The sequence below is a fragment of the Salmo salar genome, chromosome 11 (genome assembly GCF_965601325.2).
Source record: "Salmo salar chromosome 11, fSalSal1, whole genome shotgun sequence".
NCBI classification, from domain to species: Eukaryota; Metazoa; Chordata; class Actinopteri; order Salmoniformes; family Salmonidae; genus Salmo; species Salmo salar.
In genome coordinates, this window is record NC_138301.1 from 6975104 (window position 1) to 6999846 (window position 24743).

At 40.7% G+C, this 24743-nt stretch overlaps 1 protein-coding gene across 1 annotated transcript in view; it reads left to right on the plus strand.

Moving 5' to 3' along the window:
• The window catches only part of LOC106561902 (protein kinase C-binding protein NELL1), a 527033-nt gene that overhangs the window by 497895 nt on the left and 4395 nt on the right, over positions 1 to 24743 (plus strand). Inside the window, exons 17-19 of the mRNA XM_014126233.2 lie at positions 2264 to 2457; positions 20855 to 21031; positions 24462 to 24686. Of these exons, the coding sequence (XP_013981708.1) occupies positions 2264 to 2457; positions 20855 to 21031; positions 24462 to 24686 (596 nt within the window). The remainder of the gene's footprint in view (positions 1 to 2263; positions 2458 to 20854; positions 21032 to 24461; positions 24687 to 24743) is intronic.

Below are 24743 nucleotides of genomic sequence, written 5' to 3' on the forward strand. Positions count from 1 at the left end.
TTCCCCGGAAGTTTGCGGGGGTATGCTTTTTCTGAACGTCACATGCTAATGTAAAAAGCTGGTTTTTGATATAAATATGAACTTGATTGAACAAAAAATGCATGTTTTGTATAACAATGTCCTAGGTGTGTCATCTGATGAAGATCATAAAAGGTTAGTGCTGCATTTAGCTGTCTTCTGTGTTTTTGTGACATTATATGCTAGCTTGAAAAATGGGTGTCTGATTATTTCTGGCTGGGTACTCTGCTGACATAATCTAATGTTTTGCTTTCGTTGTAAAGCCTTTTTGAAATCGGACAGTGTGGTTAGATTAAGCAACTAGATGCATCACAAAAAAACAAAACACAGCTAAATGAAGCACTAACCTTTAACGATCTTCATCAGATGACACTCCTAGGACATTATGTTACATAATACATGTATGTTTTGCTCGATAAAGTTCATATTTAGATCCAAAAACAGCATTTTACATTGGCGCGTAATGTTGAGATATGTTTTCCCTCCAAACCCTCCGGTGAATGAGCACAATGAGCACACATAGTACGTAAATTCTCATCGTAAACATTGATCAATATAGAAGTATTATGCACAGAATGATAGATACACTTCTCCTAAATGTAATCGCTTTGTCAGATTTCAAAAAAGGTTCATGGCGAAAGCACAATTTGCAATAATCTGAGTACAGCCCAGATGACACTAACAACTAGCAAACAGAAATTAGCCTTCTTGGAGTCAATAAAACTAAGAAATTACATTATAAATATTCACTTACCTTTGATTATCTTCATCAGAAGGCACTCCCAGGAATCCCAGCTCCACAATAAATGTTCGATAAAGTTCATATTTATTTCCAAATAATCAATTTTGTTCGCGCGTTAGGTTCACTATCCAAATCCACTACGAGCGTGCTTACTTAGTCCAGACGAAAAGTCAAAAAAGTTATACTACAGTTTGTAGAAACATGTCAAACGATGTATAGAATCAATCTTTAGGTTGTTTTTATCATATACCTTGAATAAAATTCCAACCGGACCTATCCGTTCTATTTAGGAGTGAATATGAACTCAGCTCGCTCCCAAGTCATTGCACGTGACTTGAGCCCCTGCCTTATAATGGGACACCAGTTTACCACAGCTGGTATTCCCTTCAAATTCACCATAGAATCTTCAAACACCGTTCTAAAGACTGCTGACATCTAGTGGAAGCTTTAGGAAGTGCAAAATGAACCCTAAGTCACTGTATACAGTCAAGGCAATCACTTGAAAGGACTACAAGCACCAGACTTCCCACTTCCTGCTTGACTTTTCCTCCAGTTTTTGCCTGCCATATGAGTTCTGTTATACTCACAGACACCATTCAAACAGTTTTAGAAACTTCAGAGTGTTTTCTATCCAAATCTACTAATAATATGCATATTCTCGTTTCTGGGACAGAGTAGTAACCTGTTTAAATTGGGTAAGTTTTTCATCCGGCCGTGAAAATACTGCCCCCTAGCCCTAAGAGGTTTTAAGCACTTGACTTTTTTCATCCTGAGAGTATTTTTCTTATAGTGTTGGCTGAGAATTACTTTGGTAATGACATGTTGCAAAATACAGGTTGAGGAAAAAAGTATTTAATTTGTGTTGTCATTTGTCTGCTATCTTTTGATTTTTTGTCTAATTAAGCATTTATTTAGTAACTAGTTCAACAGGCTTTTTTCGTTAAGAAATAATAATAATTTCTAGTTGAATAAACATATGAGATAAATTGAGCAAACATGCCATTTTAAATTAGAGCTAAGTTTGGACCAATAAAAACATTTAAATTCACGTTTGACACTTTGACAGAAAAATGTAGTAAACAAAAAAAAGGCCGTGGAACCAGTTATTTAATAATAATTAGTTGAAACACCATGAAATGTTTTACAGTATGTGTCTCTCTAATTTAGTTTATGCAAATAATGTGTCCCACTTACAATAAATTCCGGTAAGAGCGTACCCTTTTTCTCTCTTCCCTCTGCCGCTGGTGTCACTGGGTAAAATGCAATTAATAGTTAAGGTGGTAAAAAAAGATTTCAGGTGCATTCCGTATATTGTAACATTGTTGCAGGGTTTTATTCATGTTGATATGCTCCATCTCTGGGCACACTCCTGTGTTGCATTTGCAACAGCTAAACTAAACACTGGAAGAACAGGTAGGAGATAAAGTATAGGGGAAAATGGTGTAGCGAAAAAAGTCACACATTCTTGTTTTTGATAGGTTAAACAGCTATTCTCTGTTTCAGACGTTGATGAGTGCGCAACACAGACACACACCTGCTGGAACAACAGTGTGTGTGTGAACCTTCCGGGTGGTTTTGACTGTATGTGCACATCTGGACCGGCCTGCAGTGGAGACTGTCTTCACGAGGAGGGCCTCAAACACAACGGACAGGAGTGGAACCTCAGCCTGGACCGCTGCTCCCTCTGCTCCTGCAAGGTAGGGCTAACACACACACACACACACACACACACACACACACACACACACACACACACACACACACACACACACACACACACACACACACACACACACACACACACACATTAAGGCAGCTCCCCACACCTCTCTGATTCAGAGGGATTGGGTTGAATGCGGAAGACACATTTCAGTTGAGGGCATTCAGTTGTACAACTGATCTAGGTATCCCCCTTTCCCCTTTCCCAAAACACATTCTGCTCCCTCTGCTTCTGCAAGCTATAGGGCTAACACACACACACTCGATCTCACACACCCACACACACACACTGTTCCCTCTGCTCCTGCAGTGTAAGACTAACACACACATCTACATGTGAGCCAACGCTCATCCAAGAATGCACTCACATTAACACATCGCTGTGTTTACACAAACACATGCATGCATGTGTACACACACATACAATATATAGCTTTTCTTACATACACCCATCTCCACCTCACACCTACTTTGTTAGTGGTTACTACCTAGTAAACAGAATCAAAGCAAGAAAATACAGAAAGACATCCACAGTCACATAGATGAAACAACCATCTCCATACAAACTCACATCTGGGTTCCCACTGTAACATCACACACACTTACCTCATAAAGTCAAGACAGGGAAAGAACACAGAGAACGACACACACTTCTACTCTGTCACACACACACATACAATCAAACTCTTTGCTGTTGTTTTTTTGGGTGGGGGACGACGACAATCTTAATCAACATTAAAATGACTAAAACAAAATCGGAACTGAGAAGAAATGAAGATAGACCTACATTTATAGTGTCTTCACTCTGTCCAACTTGCTAACAGTCAGCTAAAAACGACAGCTAGACAGTCAGGAAGCATAAACAATTCCAAAAGTGATGGATCGAGGTCTATTGTTAGCTAAATTAGTTTGACACCCTCTGGGTTTATCAGGTCCCAGTACAGTTGGGAGGTGTGTACTGTAGAGGAGTTCACGAGCGAGTCCGGATCCATAATTCTAAATAATGTCACGGGTCTGGGTTGGATCTGATATGGTTGTCATGAGTCTCGGGTATGCGTAATTGTAACTGACTTGTCTGGAAGGACCCATACAGATCTGAACGGGACTACTGCAGTAGAGAGTGAGGTATTTTACTATTTATGCTGATGCTCTTGCTTTTCACAAGAGTGGCACATGTGGCTTGTTGTCATTGTTGGCCAGTCGTAAATCAGGCAATAGGCTATAGTCATAGAGCCTCTGTGTGTGGCAATAGTTAGGAAATATCTAATCAATTGAAGATGGAATTAAAATGACGGAATGAAAAGGTAAAGGAGAAGGATAGGCTACAACGACCAACAGCCAACAGATAGGCTGCTCCTAAATATTCTGAATGGAGTTGTTGTTATTTGTAACTGTAGGATTAGAAAGTGCATGCACTGCAGCCTCATTTACAGTGTTAATTTCGTCAACAAAAATAGTGACAAAAATATTCGGCAAACACCTATTTTTCAGTGGCAATTGACGAGACTATAACTGACTAAATAGACCCAGAAAAAACTATAACTAAACAACAACAAATAATACATTAATTTCAGTTGACTAAAATGAGACAAAATGTACCATGCAACTAAAATCTGACTACTAAATGGACTGGACAATCATTTTTGGAGACATTTGGAGCTTTCAGTGATAAGCACAATTAATATTAGCAGCACAGATGCACAGCGCAGTTATGTTGATCAGTGGAAAGGGCACCTCACACCCAGCAAACACAGCCCAAAGTGGTTTGTCCTTTAAAAGTTGCAGTGTACTGCAGCACAGCTTGCGTGGTGCCGCAGAATTCTATGGCACATTATTTAAGTGCCAACCACTGGTACAATTAATGCTAGTTATTGCTAGTTTGAACACCAGAGGGCATCTTTGAGAAGCATTTGATAGCCTTCAATAGTGGCTGTACTAGAGAATTTAAAACCTTTTTGTAAGAACATACTATATGGAACTGATTTTAAGAAATTTAGCTTAATTAATTAGATTAATATTATGGTGTTTCTATTCCAAGAAAAATGAAAAACCCTCTGGGTTTCCAATAGGATGGAATGGAAAATATGACGCTGTACAACGTGACAGTCGGGAGTAGGCTCCCCGTGCAGTTTGATACCCTTGCCGGCCGCCACCGGGAGACCGATGAGGCGGCTTTTGGTTTTAATTTAGAATCCTTCAATCCTCTATATGTAATTATTGGCGGTAGAGTCACGTCATATTTTTCGATATACTGTAGGGCTACCGTAGGCGACATGAGTCTCAATAGTGTTGAGTAATGTGCTATTGAGACTCAGTGGTGTAGGTCTTATTTATTTAACCTTTTGAGGCTAGCGTCCCACCCACCGTGCACACTATTCAACAGCCAGTGAAAAATCAGAGCGCCAAATTCGAAAACAACAAAATGTCATAATTCAAATTTCTCAAACATACAACTATTTTACACCATTTTATAGATAAACATCTCCTTAACGAGAAGTTTATCTTTAAAATGGTGTAAAATAGCGTCCCACCTTGCCCATAGAGGTTAATCCAACCACGTTGTCCGATTTCAAAAAGGCTTTACGGCGAAAGCATAAAGTTAGATTATGTTAGGACAGTACATAGACAAAAAAGTACACACAGCCATTTTCAATGCAAGGACAAGCGTCACCAAAAGCAGAAAACCAGCTAAAATTATACACTAACCTTTGACAATCTTCATCAGAGACACTCCTAGGACATTATGTTAGACAATACATGCATTTTTTGTTCTATCAAGTTCATATTTATATCTAAAAAATCCATTTTACATTTACAAAAATACTCATTATAAACGTTGATAAAATATTAAACTGTTATTCAAAGAATTATAGATTAACATCTCCTTAATGCAACCGCATTGACAGATTTCAAAATAACTTTACTGGGAAAGCACACTTTGCAATAATCTGAGTACTGCTCTCAGAAAAAAACATCAGGCAATTACAGATACCCGCCATTTTAGAGTCATCTAAATGCATAAATAGCATTAGAAATATTCACTTACCTTTAATAATCTTCATCAGAAGACACTTCCAGGAATCCCTGTTCCACAATAAATGTTGTTTTGTTCGATAAAGTTCATAATTTATGTCCAAATAACTCCATGTTGTTTGCGCGTTCAGTAAGCTACTCAAAATGTAGGACGCGCGAGGAAAATCTCACGACGAAAAGTAAAAAAAAAAGTTATATTTACGTTCGTTCAAACATGTCAAACGTTGTATAGCATCAATCTTTAGGGCCTTTATAACAGTAATATTCCAACTGGACCATTGCTATGTCTTGAAAAACGTTTTGGAACACAGGTCCCTTCTCACTTAACGCGCGCAATGAACTGATGTGATTTTCTTCTCGTTCGGTCTGTGTTTACCGCAAAAGCCTCAAACAACTTTCTAAAGACTGTTGACATCTAGTGGAAGCCTTAGGAATTGCAAAATGAACTGTGTGTCAGAAAGGCAAGGACTTGAAAAAAACTACAGGTACCAGATTTTCATTTCCTGTTTGTATTTTTCTCAGGTTTTTGGAAACGTTAGAGTGTTTTCTATCCAAATATACTAATAATTTGCAAATATTTGACTCTGAGCCCGAGTATTAGGCCGTTTACTCTGGGCACGCTTTTCATCCAAAAGTGAAAATACTGCCCCCTAGCCCAGACAGGTTAACCTTGTTAAACATCACAGGAAAAGACTCCATGCTGTTATACTTGCCAGAGTTGGTTGCACTAAGAACTAAATGAGGAGTGCCAATAATTATGAAACCTTGATTTTGGTCAAATGTATTTTGTATTAAATAATTGTATGATTTTGGTTGGTTCCATTGAAACATTAATAAAGTTCAGTATTTCTCAAATGTTGGTATTTTAAGTTTCTCTATTATGATATTGTTTATTTTTTTTAAGTATTGTTTGTGCATTGCCAGTCAGGGGTGCCAGTAATTTTGGAGCCCACTGTATATTGTCCTGCTAATAGCCCATAATGGGCTATTATAATACTGTACATGGTGTCCAGGTCAGGATAACCAAAACATTTATTTAGATTATCAGAAAGAATGTTGGTACTTATTTATTTTGATCCAAAGCCATGAATGAGTGTGTCACAGCTTTATGTAGGTGCTGGGCTATATGACTGTGCCATCAACTTGATAATATATAACGATATTTTGAGGGTTATTTCGTTTTCCAAAAAACTGAAGTGAGTGATTGTAATCTGAATAAAGGCCTAATTAATATTTGTAAAGGCCAAAGCATTTTATTTCTGTTTTTAGAGGGAGAGACCCTGGGGCAATTGTGCGCCGCCCTATGGGACTCCAACCCTACGGTCGGATGTGATACATAATAATAATACTGTTTGATGTATTATTTGTTTTGTATTTTCTGGTGGATTAAACTGAAATTGCAACCAACCACGGCCAACCTAACTAAGAAATACATTTGACGCTAGAATTCTCCCCCTACCCTCCTTCTAGGCAAGTCTATTGTCCAGCTACCTGCTAATAGCCATAATGGCGCTGTACAACATGACCATCTGTGGTTGCAAGAGTATTTTCCAGTAAGCAACAATTTGTTTACCTTCATTAGACAACTTTGTTCCAATATTTATGTAAATCAGTGATATTTATTCCCATAGTAATTCGTTATGGATCCATAACTAAATAAACATCGGCATTTTGAAAGAGTATTTTTATCAATATTTTATTAATGAAAGCATAAAGATGCTGACGATGAAATACAGTACTGTACAGTATATGCTTTTAAGTTTGGATAATATAGTATTTAAAGCATTTTGAAGATATAAGCCACCTGCATTTGTTTATTAGGCTAAAGCAGAATAGCATAACGGTCCAGACAGCCCTTGTTGTGCCTGGTGAGTAGTTGGTCAAGTTTTGTTGTCAGAAGAGGAATGTAAATGTCAGGGTGAACCGACGACCTGATGAACCCGCCAGGTATGTTGACTCTGCCTGTCAGAGGTGGAGTTCCAGAGCTCACAGGTGTGCCTGGCTTGGATTGTGACTTCATCTCGTTCCTCGCCCTCTTCAACACGTCATTCTCTGCCTGACTCCCCGCCAATGCTGCCTGGCTCTGGACCAATGCATCAGCTGTCGCCAATATCTCTGCCCTCAGATAATGTTTCTCTTTCTGCTGGTCTGCCTTCAATGACTCGATCTCGGTCTTCAAAGTTTGAATCTGAGCAATGTGCACCTTCATTAGATGAGCAGAATGGTATCGCCCTGAGCCCCCATCGATTACAGTGGCCTACGAACAGGTACAGTAGGAGACAATACTGTAAAGTATGCCTAATAATGCTAAAAATAATGATTAAATCAAATGACTGCTGGTCTTTACTGTATGCTGCACATTTTTACATTGTATTCCATTTCCAGCGAGACTATTCAAGCCATCCACTCACTGATGAATGAAGATGGTGAACGATCGGCAAAGGCCATCTGTAATCTGCTGGCATCACAGCACAACATCGCTCTAATCTGTCAGAAGACAGTTGAAGAAACTTGCGTGGACTTATGGAAAGACATGTTTTATATATATATTTATAAACTACCGTTCAAAAGTTTGGGGTCACTAAGAAACGTCCTTGTTTTTTTAAATAAAAGCTAATTTTTTGTCAATTAAAATAACATAAAATTGATCAGAAATACAGTTAATGTTGTAAATGACTGTTGTATGAGGAAACGGCTGATTTTTTTATGGAATGTCTACAGTTGAAGTCAGAAGTTTACATACACCTTAGCCAAATACATTTAAACTTCGTTTTTCACAATTCCTGACATTTAATCCTAGTAAAAATTCCCTGTCTTAGGTCAGTTAGGATCACCAGTTTATTTTAAGAATGTGAAATGTCAGAATAATAGTAGAGAGAGTTATTTATTTCAGCTTTAATTTCTTTCATCACATTCCCAGTGGGTCAGAACTTTACATACAGTCAATTAGTATTTGGTAGCATTGCCTTTAAATTGTTTAACTTGGGTCAAACTTTTCGGGTAGCCTTCCACAAGCTTCCCACAATTAGTTGGGTGAATTTTGGCCCATTCATCCTGACAGAGCTGGTGTAACTGAGTCAGGTTTGTAGGCCTCCTTGCTCGCACACGCTTTTTCAGTTCTGCCCACACATTTTCTATGGGATTGAGATCAGGGCTTTGTGATGGCCACTCCAATACCTTGACTTTGTTGTCCTTAAGCTATTTTGCCACAACTTTGGAAGTATGCTTGGGGTCATTGTCCATTTGGAAGACCCATTTGCGACCAAGGTTTAACTTCCTGACTGATGTCTTGAGATGTTGCTTCAATATATCCACATAATTTCCCTCCCTCATGATGCCATCTATTTTGTGAAGTGCACCAGTCCCTCCTGCAGCAAAGCAACCCCACAACATGATGCTGCCACCCCCATGCTTCATGGTTGGGATGGTGTTCTTTGGCTTGCAAGCCTCCCCCTTTTTCCTCCAAACATGACAATGGTCATTATGGCCAAACAGTTCTATTTTTGTTTCATCAGACCAGATCTTTGTCCCCATGTGCAGTTGCAAACCGTAGTCTGGCTTTTTTATGGCGGTTTTGGAGCAGTGGCTTCTTCCTTGCTGAGCGGCCTTTCAGGTCATGTCGATATAGGACTCGTTTTACTGTGGATATAGATACTTTTGTACCTGTTTCCTCCAGCATCTTCACAAGGTCCTTTGCTGTTGTTCTGGGATTGATTTGCACTTTTCGCACCAAAGTACGTTCATCTCTAGGAGACAGAACGCGTCTCTTTCCTGAACGGTATGATGCTGCGTGGTCCCATGGTGTTTATACTTGCGTACTATTGTTTGTACAGATGAACGTGATACCTTCAGGCATTGGGAAATTGTTCCCAACGATGAACCAGACTTGTGGAGGTCTATAATAAATTTTCTGGGGTCTTGGCTGATTTCTTTTGACTTTCCCATGATGTCAAGCAAAGAGGCACAGAGTTTGAAGGTAGGCCTTGAAATACATCCACAAGTACACCTCCAATTGACTCAAATTATGTCAATTAGCCTATCAGAAGCTTCTAAAGGCATGATATCATTTTATGGAATTTTCCAAGCTGTTTAAAGGCACAGTCAACTTAGTGTACGTGAACTTCTGACCCACTGGAATTGTGATACAGTGAAATATAAGTGAAATAATCTGTCTGTAAATAATTGTTGGAAAAATTACTTTTGTCATGCACAAAAGTGATGCCAAAACTATAGTTTGCTAAACAAGAAATTTGTGGAGTGGTTGAAAAACGAGTTTTAATGACTCCAACCTAAGTGTATGTAAACTTCTGACTTCAACTGTACATAGGCGTACAGAGGCCCATTATCAGCAACCATCACTCCTCTGTTCCAATGGCACACTGTGTTAGCTAATCCAAGTTTATCATTTTAAAAGGCTAAGTGATCATTAGCAAACTCTTTTGCAATTATGTTAGCTCAGCTGAAAACTGTTGTTTGTATAAAGAAGCAATAAAACTGGCCTTCTTTAGACTAGTTGAGTATCTGGAGCATCAGCATATGTGGGTTCGATTACAGGCTCAAAATGGCCAGAAACAAAGATCTTTCTTCTGAAACTCGTCAGTCAATTTTTGTTCTGAGAAATGAAGGATATTCCATGCAAGAAATTGCCCAGAAACTGAAGATCTCGTACAACGCTCTGTACTACTACCTTCACAGAACAACGCAAACTGTCTCTAACAGAATAGAACATTAGCCATGTGTTCGCTTGTTTTGTGCTGTTCTGTAGTTTTCGAGCCGATAATTCGTCTGACAAACAAAGAACTTTGCGTCCTGCAGGCCCAAGCATGGATCAAAGCTCGCGAGACATTCATTGATGTCAACTTCACAGACCAATCAACCGTGGCCCTTGAGCAATTTGTCAAAATTGCCACAGAAAAAAATGGAAGGTCAAGCAAGCCAAGTCCCAAGCATTCGCTCAAACTTCATGTGTGGGGGTCAATTTGTCACCAGGGACCAGGCCCATATTTGATTTTTGATGGTAAGTTTGGCTATTTACAAATCAAAAGGTACTTAAAATATTGTAGCCTTACACCGCACGGACTGCTACAGTATGTGTTCCACAATAATTCACTGTTGCCTCCTTTTTCAGGTATCATGGCTTGAGATTTCTTTGAGGAAGAAGTCATCAAGAGATATGGTGGACCCTATGTTTAGGCCTATGTACATGTATATTTATAGTATGTGGCCCATCCTGTGTCTCCTGCCCTCGTGCCTTGAACCTCGCGTGCTTTCAGTGGATACAGCTGGAGAACTGCAAGGCAATCCCATTGTGCACCACTCGGGAGCATGACCAATAAGACCAATATATATTGTCCTGCTAATAACAGGGTTAATAATATATCTGTGAGAATATCCAAGGGGTTTTTATATAATTCTAAATTAATAATAACCGCTTTGTTTAAAAAATAACTATTTTGTAGATGATTTTGTTTTCAGATAATGTAAAATGAGCGAGATAAAGGCCATTCTTGAACATGGGGTGAGACATTGTTACTAATTTGTAAATAAAGCTGGTTTGTTATTAAGAATGATTTATTTCTGGTTTTAGATGGAGGGAAATAAAAAACTTACTGTCATCTCATGGGTCTCCCAGTCGAGGCCGGCACGGGTATTGAACTAGCATCTGTAGCAACACAGCTGGCACTTCTATGCAGTGTCTTAGACCGTTGCACCACTCAGGCACTGTACAACATAACTCGTCAGGAGTGGGCTACAGTACTACAGCAATAGCAAAATAATCCTAATAAAATAAAATAATGAAAACCTTACTGTAACAACACTTTTAGTAAGTAATAGTGGAGCAACCACTGTACATCAACCGGGAGTGTTTCTGTTTAAATAACACTTTGTGACATCTGCTGATGTAAAAAGGGCTTTATGAATAAATTGGATTGATACAAGGAGTGTGGGCTGACAGGCTTGGCTCCGCCTCTGATTATACACATCGCTCAGGCGGTCCTTGCTTCACCTTAGCTAACCAGTCACCACCAGCTTTCTAGTTTGCCTACCTTTGCCTGGTTAAGAAACACAAGCTGCATTACGAAATAAAAAACAATATCAGAATTGAGTTTAATAATAAAACAACAGTCTAGCTATGTTTTTCTCTCCTTAGAGTAGGCTATAGAAAAGTAGTCTGCCTTTGAATTTGTAGTCACGCTCAACCCTCCCACTTTTCACACTGCATTTCATATACAGACTATGTAGCCACCGTAGCCCTCTTTTTTTCCTCACAGAAAATGGCTGGATTCTAGCCCTTTGGCTACCGTTCAAAAGTTATGACCTGTATTATATGCTCTAAGTTTATTTTATTGTATTGTGCTTTCATAAAACACATCGTGGGCTGTTCTAAAACTTGGCTACTTGCAGACCGGACCATTAATCATTTGTTTAGGCTACACTGTTCAGTCATGTTACCTCATTAGCTGGCTATAGCTAACAACGTGGAGCACGTTCAGCGGGAGGCACAGCTTGGAACGTTCAGATAGAAATATGCTATGTAGAACAAACATGCCTCTGACATGTTGAATAAGGAATAACGTTGTCTCTATTCATGGAATTTCTATCTGCAATGTTCAAGAACGTTTTTCAACTGAATGTGACCCTAGTAATATGCTAACATATGCTAATATGCACATAAAAAAGGAAAAGGCATAGCAAACAATTAATTGACTCAATTTCTCTTGCCACTGACTGGGTAAATAACTTTATTCTGAGTTAATGTGGAGCCAGTGACTCAGACATGAGCACTTGGACCAGGACTCGAGCACTGGGACTTGGACTTCAGCCATAGGGATGTGTGACTTGACTTGGACTCGAGGACAGGGGGCTTGGGACTCGATTCGGATTCGAGGTTTAGTGATTCGACCACATCAATGGGCAGAACAATCATTAGCTCCCATTCAAAGTCATCAGCTCCCATTCTACTTTTGGAAAACAATGGCCAGATAAGTCTTGTATAATATCATTCTTATATATGTTTGTCATATTTCTGCTGTTAGGAAGAGAATAGGATGTGATGCAGGACAAGGCTATGTATGTTTGTGCACATGGAAGTCAATTATTTATGTTTACCATAAGTTAACTTGTTATGGATAGGGGGCAGTATTTTCACGGCCGGATAAAAAACGTACCCGATTTAATCTGGTTATTACTCCTGCCCACCGCTCCAATAACCAATGATAGGGCATGGCACGAATGACAAATTCCTCAAAAATCCCAAAACTTCCATTTTTCAAACATATGACTATTTTACACCATTTTAAAGACAAGACTCTCCTTTATCTAACCACATTGTCCGATTTCAAAAAGGCTTTACAACGAAAGAAAAACATTAGATTATGTCAGGAGAGTACCCAGCCAGAAATAATCACACACCCATTTTTCAAGCTAGCATATAATGTCACAAAAACCAAAACCACAGCTAAATGCAGCACTAACCTTTGATGATCTTCATCAGATGACACTCCTAGGACATTAGGTTATACAATACATGCATGTTTTGTTCAATCAAGTTCATATTTATATCAAAAAACAGCTTTTTACATTAGCATGTGACGTTCAGAATTAGCATACCCACCGAACACTTCCGGTGAATTTACTAAATTACTCACGATAAATGTTCACAAAAAACATAACAATTATTTTAAGAATTATAGATACAGAACTCCTTTATGCAATCGCGGTGTCCGATTTTAAAATAGCTTTTCGGTGAAAGCACATTTTGCAATATTCTGAGTAGATAGCCCGGCCATCACAGGCTAGCTATTTTGACACCCACCAAGTTTGGCCCTCACCAAACTCAGATTTACTATAAGAAAAATTGGATTAACATTGCTGTTCTTTGTCAGAATGCACTCCCAGGACTTTTACTTCCACACCAATGTTGTTTTTGTTCCAAATAATCCATAGTTATATCCAAATAGCGGCGTTTTGTTCTTGCGTTCAAGACTCTATCCGAAGGGTGACGCGCCGGCGCATATCGTGACAAAAAATTTCAAAATATTCCATTACTGTACTTCGAAGCATGTCAAACGCTGTTTAAAATAAATGTTTATGCGTAAAATAGCATTAATATTCCGACCGGGAGATGACGTTTTCGTTCAAAGACTGAAAATGTAAAATGGACTCTTCACGTGCACGCGTGCGCCCGTTTCATTGTTCTCAGATCGACCACTATCCAAATGCACTACTGTTTTTGATAAAGAGGCTATAGAAGGCCAAGAAATGGTCAGAGAGGGCACTTCCTGTTTAGAATCTTCTCAGGTTTTGGCCTGCCATATGAGTTCTGTTATACTCACAGACACCATTCAAACAGTTTTAGAAACTTTAGGGTGTTCTCTATCCAAATCAAGCAATTATATGCATATTCTAGTTTCTGGGCAGGAGTAATAACCGGATTAAATCGGGTACGTTTTTTATCCGGCAGTGAAAATACTGCCCCCTATCCTAAACAGGTTAACTATCTTCTCCCAGTGTAATGCAGTGAAGATAGGTACTACGTAATAAGATTGGATGATAAATAACCTAGATATGGCAGCTATTAGTCTACTATAGCGCAAGTTGGCTTGTTGGTTGGTTGGTTGTCTCTCATCTCTCTCTCCCTGTGTCGCTCACAGTATGGCCCCTCCCCCACCTGCTAGAGGCACCTCTCTCTCCGTGCTCTCATGTTTATCATCTCTGTTTAATAAAGTGGCTTAAAAAAGTACTTTTCTGCTGTTTCCTTCACTCGGATCGGTTTCGACCAAGTCTATACGGAACGGGTCTAGTTGCCTATATTTTAAGAATGTATTGATGCATATCGGGTTCAGGTGGGAAAGCCCCAGGTCCATTTTGGAACGGGTACAACTTTTTGGACCCATGAAGACCTCTAATGTGCTGCTCTCTGTTTGACTGTTCACCCTTTGATACTACTTTGAATAAGTTGTTTTCAATGGAAAGAGACCAACCCAAAGCCAAATGATTGGCATAAATGTTCAACTTTGAGTAGCCGATGTGGGATCACTAGCTAGGTAGCTGTGTGTGGGCTAGTGGTAGTCATCATGTAAGTCTATGTCACCTGCCCTGAGGCCAGGATTCATTCCAAGGTGCATTGTATAGCAGCACACTGGACAGCCGACAATTTCCAGAGTTTGCAGAGATCACATGGTAAACACTGCATCGGCTCAAGTGTAAATTCCTTTTTACAGAGTGCTAAGAACCTTGGCGTGATCCTGGACAACACCCTGTCGTTCTCCACTAACATCAAGGCGGTGACCCGATCCTGTAGGTTCATGCTCTACAACATTCGCAGAGTACGACCCTGCCTCACACAGGAAGCGGCGCAGGTCCTAATCCAGGCACTTGTCATCTCCCGTCTGGATTACTGCAACTCGCTGTTGGCTGGGCTCCCTGCCTGTGCCATTAAACCCCTACAACTCATCCAGAACGCCGCAGCCCGTCTGGTGTTCAACCTTCCCAAGTTCTCTCACGTCACCCCGCTCCTCCGCTCTCTCCACTGGCTTCCAGTTGAAGCTCGCATCCGCTACAATACCATGGTGATTGCCTACGGAGCTGTGAAGGGAACGGCACCTCCATACCTTCAGGCTCTGATCAGGCCCTACACCCAAACAAGGGCACTGCGTTCATCCACCTCTGGCCTGCTGGCCCCCCTACCTCTGAGGAAGCACAGTTCCCGCTCAGCCCAGTCAAAACTGTTCGCTGCTCTGGCACCCCAATGTTGGAACAAGCTCCCTCACGACGCCAGGACAGCGGAGTCAATCACCACCTTCCGGAGACACCTGAAACCCCACCTCTTTAAGGAATACCTAGGATAGGATAAAGTAATCCTTCTAACCCCCCCCCCCTTAAAAGATTTAGATGCACTATTGTAAAGTGGTTGTTCCACTGGATATCATAAGGTGAATGCACCAATTTGTAAGTCGCTCTGGATAAGAGCGTCTGCTAAATGACTTAAATGTAAATGTACATTTTGCAGAAGCTCTTATCCAGAGCGACTTACAGTAGTGATTGCATACATTTCATACTTGTCCCCCATGGGAATCAAACCCACAACTCTGGCGTTGCAAACACCATGCTCTACCAACTGAGCCACACGGGACCAACTGCTGTCCAGTGCGCAGTTCCATAACAAGCCTTGGATTGAATCCGGCCTGAGATGTACTATCTGATTGTGGATGAGGATGTCACAGCTCAGATCAAAAACACCTGCAGTATTGTGACTGAAGGATTCATCCTTCTGCTACTGCTATGGAGAGAGCAAGGAGTAGGAGTGACAGTGAGATAGAGCTACAACTGAGCATGAGATAGAAGGAGGGGGGAGAAGTTATATGACACCGAGAAATACAGAGGGAGTAAAAGATGGCGTAACACTGAAAGATGCGAAGAGAGACACAGTAGAACGGAGAGAGAGGAGGAGTGCACAGTTTGACATAATAATAATAATTTATATTATATAACTCGAGACAAAAGTACAGGCAACAAAGAGAGGAAAAGAGAGGGAGGAAGGGAGGACTGTGATTGAGGTCTATGTACCTCGGCTGCTGTCTTTGTTTAGCCTCAGCTTTCATCAGGTTCTGTGAATCTGCAGTAGGTCTAGTAGCCAAAGCCCAGCTCTCTGCACGACTTCAATACCTGATTTGTGTAGTGGGTCTCACAGCCTGGCTTTCTCTATAAGGCTCCAACACCTGATCTGAAAATGGTCTCCAACACAAAGATCTCACTACAGCCTGTGACATGCAACTGATATGCTACTGATATGCTAACTACCCAGTGACCACAGTCCGACACGGACATCCATGAATGTTATTTTTTGTGTGAAATTTGGTCTGTGCGCCCTGGCCTTGATTTAAAATGTCCACAGACGTCCGGACCGGACCAAATCTGAACCAATCATAGGCGTCTATGTTTGGTTTAGATTTGGTCCGGACCGGCTTTGATTTCAACGCCCACAGACTGATTGATTTGGCCCAAACACAGACGTCTATAATTGGTTCAGATCTGATCCGGACCAAATCTGAACCAATCATAGACGTTAATGTTTCACAAGTTTGGGCAGCACAGTACAACACAGTACAGTGCAGTACAATACAGTTGAGCACAGGAGAGTACAGCACAATGCAGTACAGTACAGTAAAGAAAAGTAGAGTACAGTACAGTATAATGTACTCTGTTGTACTATACTCTACTTTACTGTACTGAACTAAACTCTATTGTTCTGTACTCTACTGTGCTGTACAAACTTGTGAAACATAGACGTCTATGATTAGTTCAGACTTGGTCTGGACCAACCACATGTGGGTCGTGTCCCCCTGCTCAGAGGTTGCATTCATCAACTACTGTAAGTCGCTCTGGATAAGTGCGTCTGCTAAATGACAAAAAATAAATAAAAATGTTTTTTTTTTAAATCAACCAATGGTTTCGTGTGCTATCAGGCACCAGATTTCTATATAGCTGATACGTAATCTTGGTTAAACCAGAACTTAAGTCTTGTTTAATTGGTCAGATGCTCAATTCTGGGTGAATTCTGACCAATTCTGGGTAAATTATACGTGTTAAGAGAAGAAAGAATGAGGATCGGTACCAGAACTAAGAGCTTTACCAACTCATTAGAATAATAACCAGTGTGCTTTGCAAGTGTTGACTTCTACATTTACAGTTTGGCCTTTATGCAGACGCTCTTATCCAGAGCAACTTACAGTCATATTAGCATTCAACTAAGGTAGATAAACAACCACATATCACACACTTCTGTAACTGTTACTGTCATTTTTTCTGTTGGTCCAAAACCTTTGAACATGATTACTACCAGTTCTAAAGCTTTTGAAAAAGCTAACTTAAGTGCATATGACAGTTGGGAGTAATAATAAATATTGTACAAAGCAATCTTCAGTTAGCCCTATTTTATTTAAATCAGAATAACAATTTGGGAGAAAAAAAACATTAAGAAACATTAAGAAACAAAAATTAACCTGTTTTCAACATCTGGAAAATATGTATTTTAGATAGTCTTTCCAAGATAATTTTGCTCACTGGGTAACTAATCAAGTAAACATGAACTATTGAGATTTTATCAGAATAGTGCAAGCTAATGCTAATTATACACTTTTCATGACGCTTGCCAGGCTTTAGTATTAAGTATAGGCCTACCACTGGCTAATCAAAGTATATATTTGTACCTTCCATTGTTTACAATTGTACATTGTTATCAATCTCATTGGGAAAAAGGTGAACATTTTTGCAGCTTAGCTGTCAATCGCTATCGGCATGAGCATGTAAACCTTGCATTGGAAACCCGGCCGGTAAAAATCTCAGATATTGATTGGAATTGTCTAAGGCAGTGAGAATAATGTCAAGCTGAATAAAACTACATTAAATTTAAAGATTATGCAATATAACCTTAGGGCTACACACAGAGGTATTCCAGTCAACCTTAACCTCTATGGGACCGGCGGGACGAATTCGTCCCACCTACGTAACAGCCACTGCCAGCCTGTGGCGCGATTTTCAAAATCTTCAAAATCCTATTACTTCAATTTCTCAAACATATGACTATTTTACAGCCATTTAAAGATACGACTCTCGTTAATCTAACCACACTGTCCGATTTCAAAAAGGCTTTACAACGAAAGCAAAACATTAGATTATGTCAGCAGAGTACCAAGCCAGAAATAATCAGACACCCATTTTTCAAGCCAGCATATAATGTCACCAAAACCCAGAAGACAGCTAAATGCAGCACTCACCTTTGATGATCTTCATCAGATGACAACCCTAGGACATTATGTTATACAATACATGCATGTTTTGTTCAATCAAGTTCATATTTATATCAAAAACCAGCTTTTTACATTAGCATGTGACGTTCAGAACTAGCATACCCCCCGCAAACTTACGGGGAATTCGCTAACATTTTACTAAATTACTCACGATAAACGTTCACAAAAAGCATAACAATTATTTTAAGAATTATAGATACAGACCTCCTCTATGCACTCGATATGTCCGATTTTAAAATAGCTTTTTGGTGAAAGCACATTTTGCAATATTCTAAGTACATAGCCCAGGCATCACGGGCTCGCTATTTAGACACCCGGCAAGTTTAGCACTCACCATAATCATATTTACTATTATAAAAATGTCATTACCTTTTGTTGTCTTCGTCAGAATGCACACCCAGGACGTCTACTTCAATAACAAATGTTGGTTTGGTCCAAAATAATCCATCGTTATATCCGAATAGCGGCGTTTTGTTCGTGCGTTCCAGACACTATCCGAAATAGTAAAGAAGTGTCGCGCGCTTGGCGCAATTCCTGACAATAAAATTCAAAGTGTTCCATTGCCGTACGTCGAAGCATGTCAACCGCTGTTTAAAATCAATTTTTACGTCATTTTTCTCGTAGAAAAGCGATAATATTCCGACAGGGAATCTCCTTTTCGGCAAACAGAGGAAAAAATCCCAAAGGCGGGGGCGGTCGGGGTCACGCGCATAAGCTAGTGTCTCTTGATGGGCCACTTGAGAAAGGCGATAATGTGTTTCAGCCTGGGGCTGGAATGACGACATTCTCTTTTTTCCCGGGCTCTGAGAGCCTATGGACGACGTGGGAAGTGTCACGTTAGAGCAGAGATCCTTAGTAAATGATAGAGATGGCAAAGAAGTTCCAGAAATGGTCAGACAGGCCACTTCCTGTAAAGGAATCTCTCAGGTTTTGACCTGCCATTTGAGTTCTGTTATACTCACAGACACCATTCAAACAGTTTTAGAAAATTTAGGGTGTTTTCTATCCATATGTAATAAGTATATGCATATTCTAGTTACTGAGTAGGAGTGGTAACCAGATTAAATCGGGTATGTTTTTTATCCAGCCGTGTCAATGCTGGCCCCTAGCCCTAACAGGTTTAAGCGGTTTCTCAGATAAAGACTAGGACAATTTCAACTCCTAGAAAGGCTGATTTTTAGGGTGGTTGCCCCAAAATGTATTATTCTGTATTGAATTGGAGGTTGTTTGCATTATTGAAAGCTATGCAGTTTTAATATTACAAACTTGGCATTTATTTGGTAAATAAAACAATGCAGCATTTGCTGTAAAATGCCTAATTTCAAGGCTATTCCAAAACATTGTTACAATGCACACAATGGGAATGATATTGCATGGCATTAGTCAGCCACCCAAGTAAAATTTGCCAGAGCTACTCATATCCGTAGCAGTAACATTAAAAGGCTAATGCTAATAAAGCTCTTGGATATTAGCACCATGAGAGTTATTAGCTACTGTAGCGAGACAATACGTGCCGATAAAATATTGGCTACTCATTATGCAAGTACATTTATACATTTTGCAACAGCCTTTTCAGGAGGGCTCCTGAGTGGCGCAGCGGTCTAATGCACTGCAACTCAGTGCAAGAGGCGTCAGTACAGTCCCTGGTTCAAATCCTGGCTGTAGCACATCTGGCAGTGATTGGGAGTCACATAGGGTGGTGCACAATTGGCCCAGTGTTGTTGGGGTTTGGCTGTGGTAGGCTGTCATTGTAAATAAGAATTTGTTCTTATTAACTGACTTGCCTTTTTAAATTGTATGGGGTTGTTGAGCTCATTACCAAGCTGGCAAGGGCTCAGTATGGCCAGTAAAATGGATCATAAAACATTCACTGATAAAGAGCCTGGAATCTCTGTAGAAAGATTTGCATCCATGGCCTTGATCAGATATCCAATACAAAACACTAACCTCCGAAAAACACTCCTCTTAAAACGTCAATGACAAATTGTAGTCAGTATTGTTGGAAATGGCCTTGCTCAATGAAGTGTATTTTCCTCTATAATGGTTATACCTTCTGTAGGAGGAGTGAGTGTAACTATTTAAATTAGACTGTAGGCAGTTAGGTAGGGTAGGAGGCATACCAATGTGTGTGCATGTCTGTGTGTCTGTATGTGCATTTAAGCAATCACTAGAAAAAATATTAAAATGTCAGTAATACAACTGTAAAAGTATTTACAAGCAAAACCAGCCAAGATTACGATTTGTACAACATAACTGCAGTCTTACAAACTTTGTGGGTGGATGGATGTAACTGGCCTGATTATAGTAGTTCATTAGACATTTGGAAGAAAGGCCTCAAAGTTCCAGACCTGCTGGGAATTAGGATTATTTGCTTATAGAACTATTTTGATTTTTTTAAAATTTGGGGTCAGATTTAAACCCATTCTCACAGCGTACATAGTACGTGATCCAAAGTCATCGGCATAGACTGCCGACCCAGGCCATGGCCTTGACATTCCTTTGTATTCCTATGCCTTTACTTTGTCTCCAGGACGGGCGCACCTTCTGCAGGAGGAGAGAGTGTGACTGTGTGGACCCTGAGGCAGACCTGTTCTGCTGTCCTGAGTGTGACTCCAGAAAGTCCAGCCAATGTCTGCACCAGAGTGGACACACACTGTACAACAGCAGAGACTCCTGGATCTACGGCTGCCAGCAGTGCCGCTGCCTGGTATCAACACACACACACACACACAGGCATTTGCATCCATATACACATGCTTGAATTCACATACAGACACACAGACATGCACACACACGCACACATTGGTATGCTTCTTGTATACTTTGTTGTACACAAACACTCTTGTTCACACACGCACGTTTTACACTTGTGCAACTTGGATGAAGAGGATGTGTATGTCTCCTCTAATCTTTTTTTTCATATTAAAACATACAATCTACTTGCAGTGAAGAAGCTCCACATTTACATTACATTAAGTCATCTAACAGACTCCCATCCAGAGCGGCCAACAGAAGCAACCAGGGTCAATGCCCTGCTCAAGGATACGGAGACAGATCTTCCACAAGGTCAAAAACCAGCGAACTATCATCCACCGGCCCAATCTCCCAAGCTCCCAAACGCCAGGCCACCAGCCCTCCACCCCCCCCCCCCCCCCCCCCCCCCCCCCCCACCCCCAAGTTCCCTGAGAGCTGCCCCTCAACCATCCGAGACCCCCCCCATAGGCCCCCATCCCCCCAAACAAAAATAATTCAATTTTCCACCCCCAAGACCCCCAACCCCGTCCCCAAAGCCCCGTCCCCCAATGCCCCGTCCCACAATGCAACCAACAAAATAAACAAAAGAGAAAAACAAAGGAAAACAGAAAACAACAATGCAAAAAACAAAAGACATCGGGGACAACAAAAATCATAACAGCAAGGCCAACTGAATATATTTGAGTGACACTATTTACATGTGTGTGTGTGTGTGTGTCCCCGTTTATGTGCACATGTGTGCGTTTGAATGAGACTGTGTGTATATGCATGTGTACAAACACCTGCGCTGCATCAGCCTCAGGCAAACAGGCATTAGCTGTAACAACGCTGTCCCTCAGTCATTCAAACTTACTTTTGGTTTTGTTTTATTTTGACTTCATTTTTTTTTCAATTTTATCTTTGACCGTCATTCTATTCCAGCCCATCAACTCCACTCCCACTTGTCTCCAATTCCACATCCAAACCCTCAGCTTCCCTCAGCCCATCCCACCTATCTCTGCTAGCCACCCCCTTCGGATTTCTACACACCATATGTCTTTCAACTATGCTGTGATATTTAACATACAATTTATCTATCTAATCAAATAAGTAAGCTCGTAAGTAAGCATTTCACTGTAAGGTCTGTTGTATTCGGCGCATAAGATTTGATTCGATTTGAATAGAATCCACAGATTGTGAGTTGAAGATAAGTACTTTTACTAAGAGTATTAGTATGTTAGTAATTGACTGACCAGGTCTCTCCAGATCTCCCAACAATGCTATTTCTAGGGGCAAATTTTAGATTAATGTTATGCTTTTTCAGCCATTCCTGAACCTGAGACCAGAACCAAGCTACCGGAGGGCAATACCAAAACAAATGGTCAATTGATTCTGTATCCTCACACCAAAATCTGCAGAGCTGCGATGATTGTATCGTAAATTCCGGACTATAAGCCGCAACTTTTTTCCCACGCTTTGAACCTCGCGGCTTAAACAGTGACGTGGCTAATATATGTATTTTTCCCGCTTTCAATTTTTTTTCTTCCAAAAAAACACATTCTGTGACGTGCTCAGTTTTTTGGCGGCATGAAGCTTTCATTAGACCAATGAAATTGCCAAACGGGTTAAGGTCAAAAAACTTTTTTGTTTACTGTTTAGATTAAATCGAGCGCTCTCAAACTTCCCATCATTCTGATTACGGTAGTCATTTTGTCACCCTCATCATGGCAAAGACACGGAGAAATGCATATGATGCAGCTTTCAAGTTGAAGTCGATTGATCTGGCTGTTGGAAAAGGAAATAGAGCTGCTGCACGGGAGCTTGGTCTTAATGAGCCGATGATAAGACGTTGGAAACAGCAGTGTGAGGAATTGACTCAGTTCCAAAAGACAACTAAAGCTTACTGCTAATTTTTTATTTTTTGTTACAAGCCGTGTTTCGTTAAAGCCTATTTATTTTTGTTACAAGCCGTGTTTCGTTAAAGCCTATTTATTTTTGTTACAAGCCGTGTTTCGTTAAAGCCTGTGTAAAGTTCATTTGTTTCAATGTACTGGTAGGCACCTGCGGCTTATAGACATGTGCGGCTTATTTATGTTCAAAATAATATATATTTTTTAAATTCAGTGGGTGCGGCTTATATTCAGGTGCGCTTAATAGTCTGGAAATTACGGTATGCCCCAAATATTCAACATTTAGGTGGTGGCAAGAATTCTGTACAATCATTTTAGCTGAAAAGCACAAAGTCTTAAATCTTGCGTCGTTTTATGTATCAGCTAATACACCCTGTCTCCTCTGATCTTGATTGCATGCTAAAGCAGATGCTAATGAGATAGGCTGTGAAGAAGCCTGATAACCGAAGAAAAAGCAGATGTTACCATCTTGATATGAAATACAATTATATTTTTGGTGGCCTAGGCTTTGTGTGTGTGTGTGTGTGTGTGTGTGTGTGGTGTGTGTGTGTGTGTGTGTGTGTGTGTGTGTGTGTGTGTGTGTGTGTGTGTGTGTGTGTGTGTGTGTGTGTGTGTGTGTGTGTGTGTGTGTGTGACGTCTTTGTGTGTGTGCATGTGCATTACCTTACTCTGGTGGACCTGATAATTAGCGGGCTCTGGCAGCTGTGCAATTAGCTAAGCAATGCTGCCGTGGAAAAACAGATCCCAGAATCAGCATGGCACCAACAACCACTCTAATTTGCCCAGCCAGCCTTCAAGTGTCATCAGAAAGGAAGAAAGACATTCTAAGTACTTAGACACAGGTATCACTACTGTAGCCTATGGCCAAACCTACAGTGTGAACCTGTGATATTAAACTGATATTATAAACTGGGTGATTCGAGCCCTGAATGCTGATTGGCTGACACCCGTGGTATATCAGATCATATACCACGGGTATGACAACATTAACTTTTTTCTGCTCTAATTACATTGGTAAGCAGTTTATAATAGCAATAAGGCAGCTCAGAAGTTTGTGCTATATGGCCAATATACCATGGCTAAGGGCTGTATACAGACACTGTATACAGACACACACAAAGCCATAGTACTGATCCCACTATGTCAGCCATCAGGTGATTCACATCAGAGAGCTGCTTAGACACTTGTCTCTGTACTCCTAGCTTTATCCTTCCAATATGGTCTTACAATACCCCATAGTAGTCATCTCAGGGTCCAGCGGTTATAAGGACTGTTCCAAACAATTGTCCCTTGTTTTTCTTCCATTCTCCTCCAATCTCTGTCTGTCTGTCTGTCTGTCTGTCTGTCTGTCTGTCTGTCTGTCTGTCTGTCTGTCTGTCTGTCTGTCTGTCTGTCTGTCTGTCTGTCTGTCTGTCTGTCTGTCTGTCTGTCTGTCTGTCTGTCTGTCTGTCTGTCTGTCTGTCTGTCTGTCTGTCTGTCTGTCTGTCTGTCTAGGAGGGAGAGGTGGACTGCTGGCCCCTGGCGTGTCCAGTGTTGGCGTGCAAGTACTCTGCCTTGGCGGAGGGCGAATGTTGCCCGAGCTGCGTCACTGACCCCTGTCTGGCAGACAATATTGCCTACGACATCATGCAGACCTGCCAGGACCCCGCTGGGATCACCCGCCTCAGCAGTGCCAAGTGGCCCATGCCAGGGTCACCCTGCACCACCTGCAAATGCAAGGTGACAACAACAACAACTCATCTCTTACCTGACACAGACACACATACATACACAGGA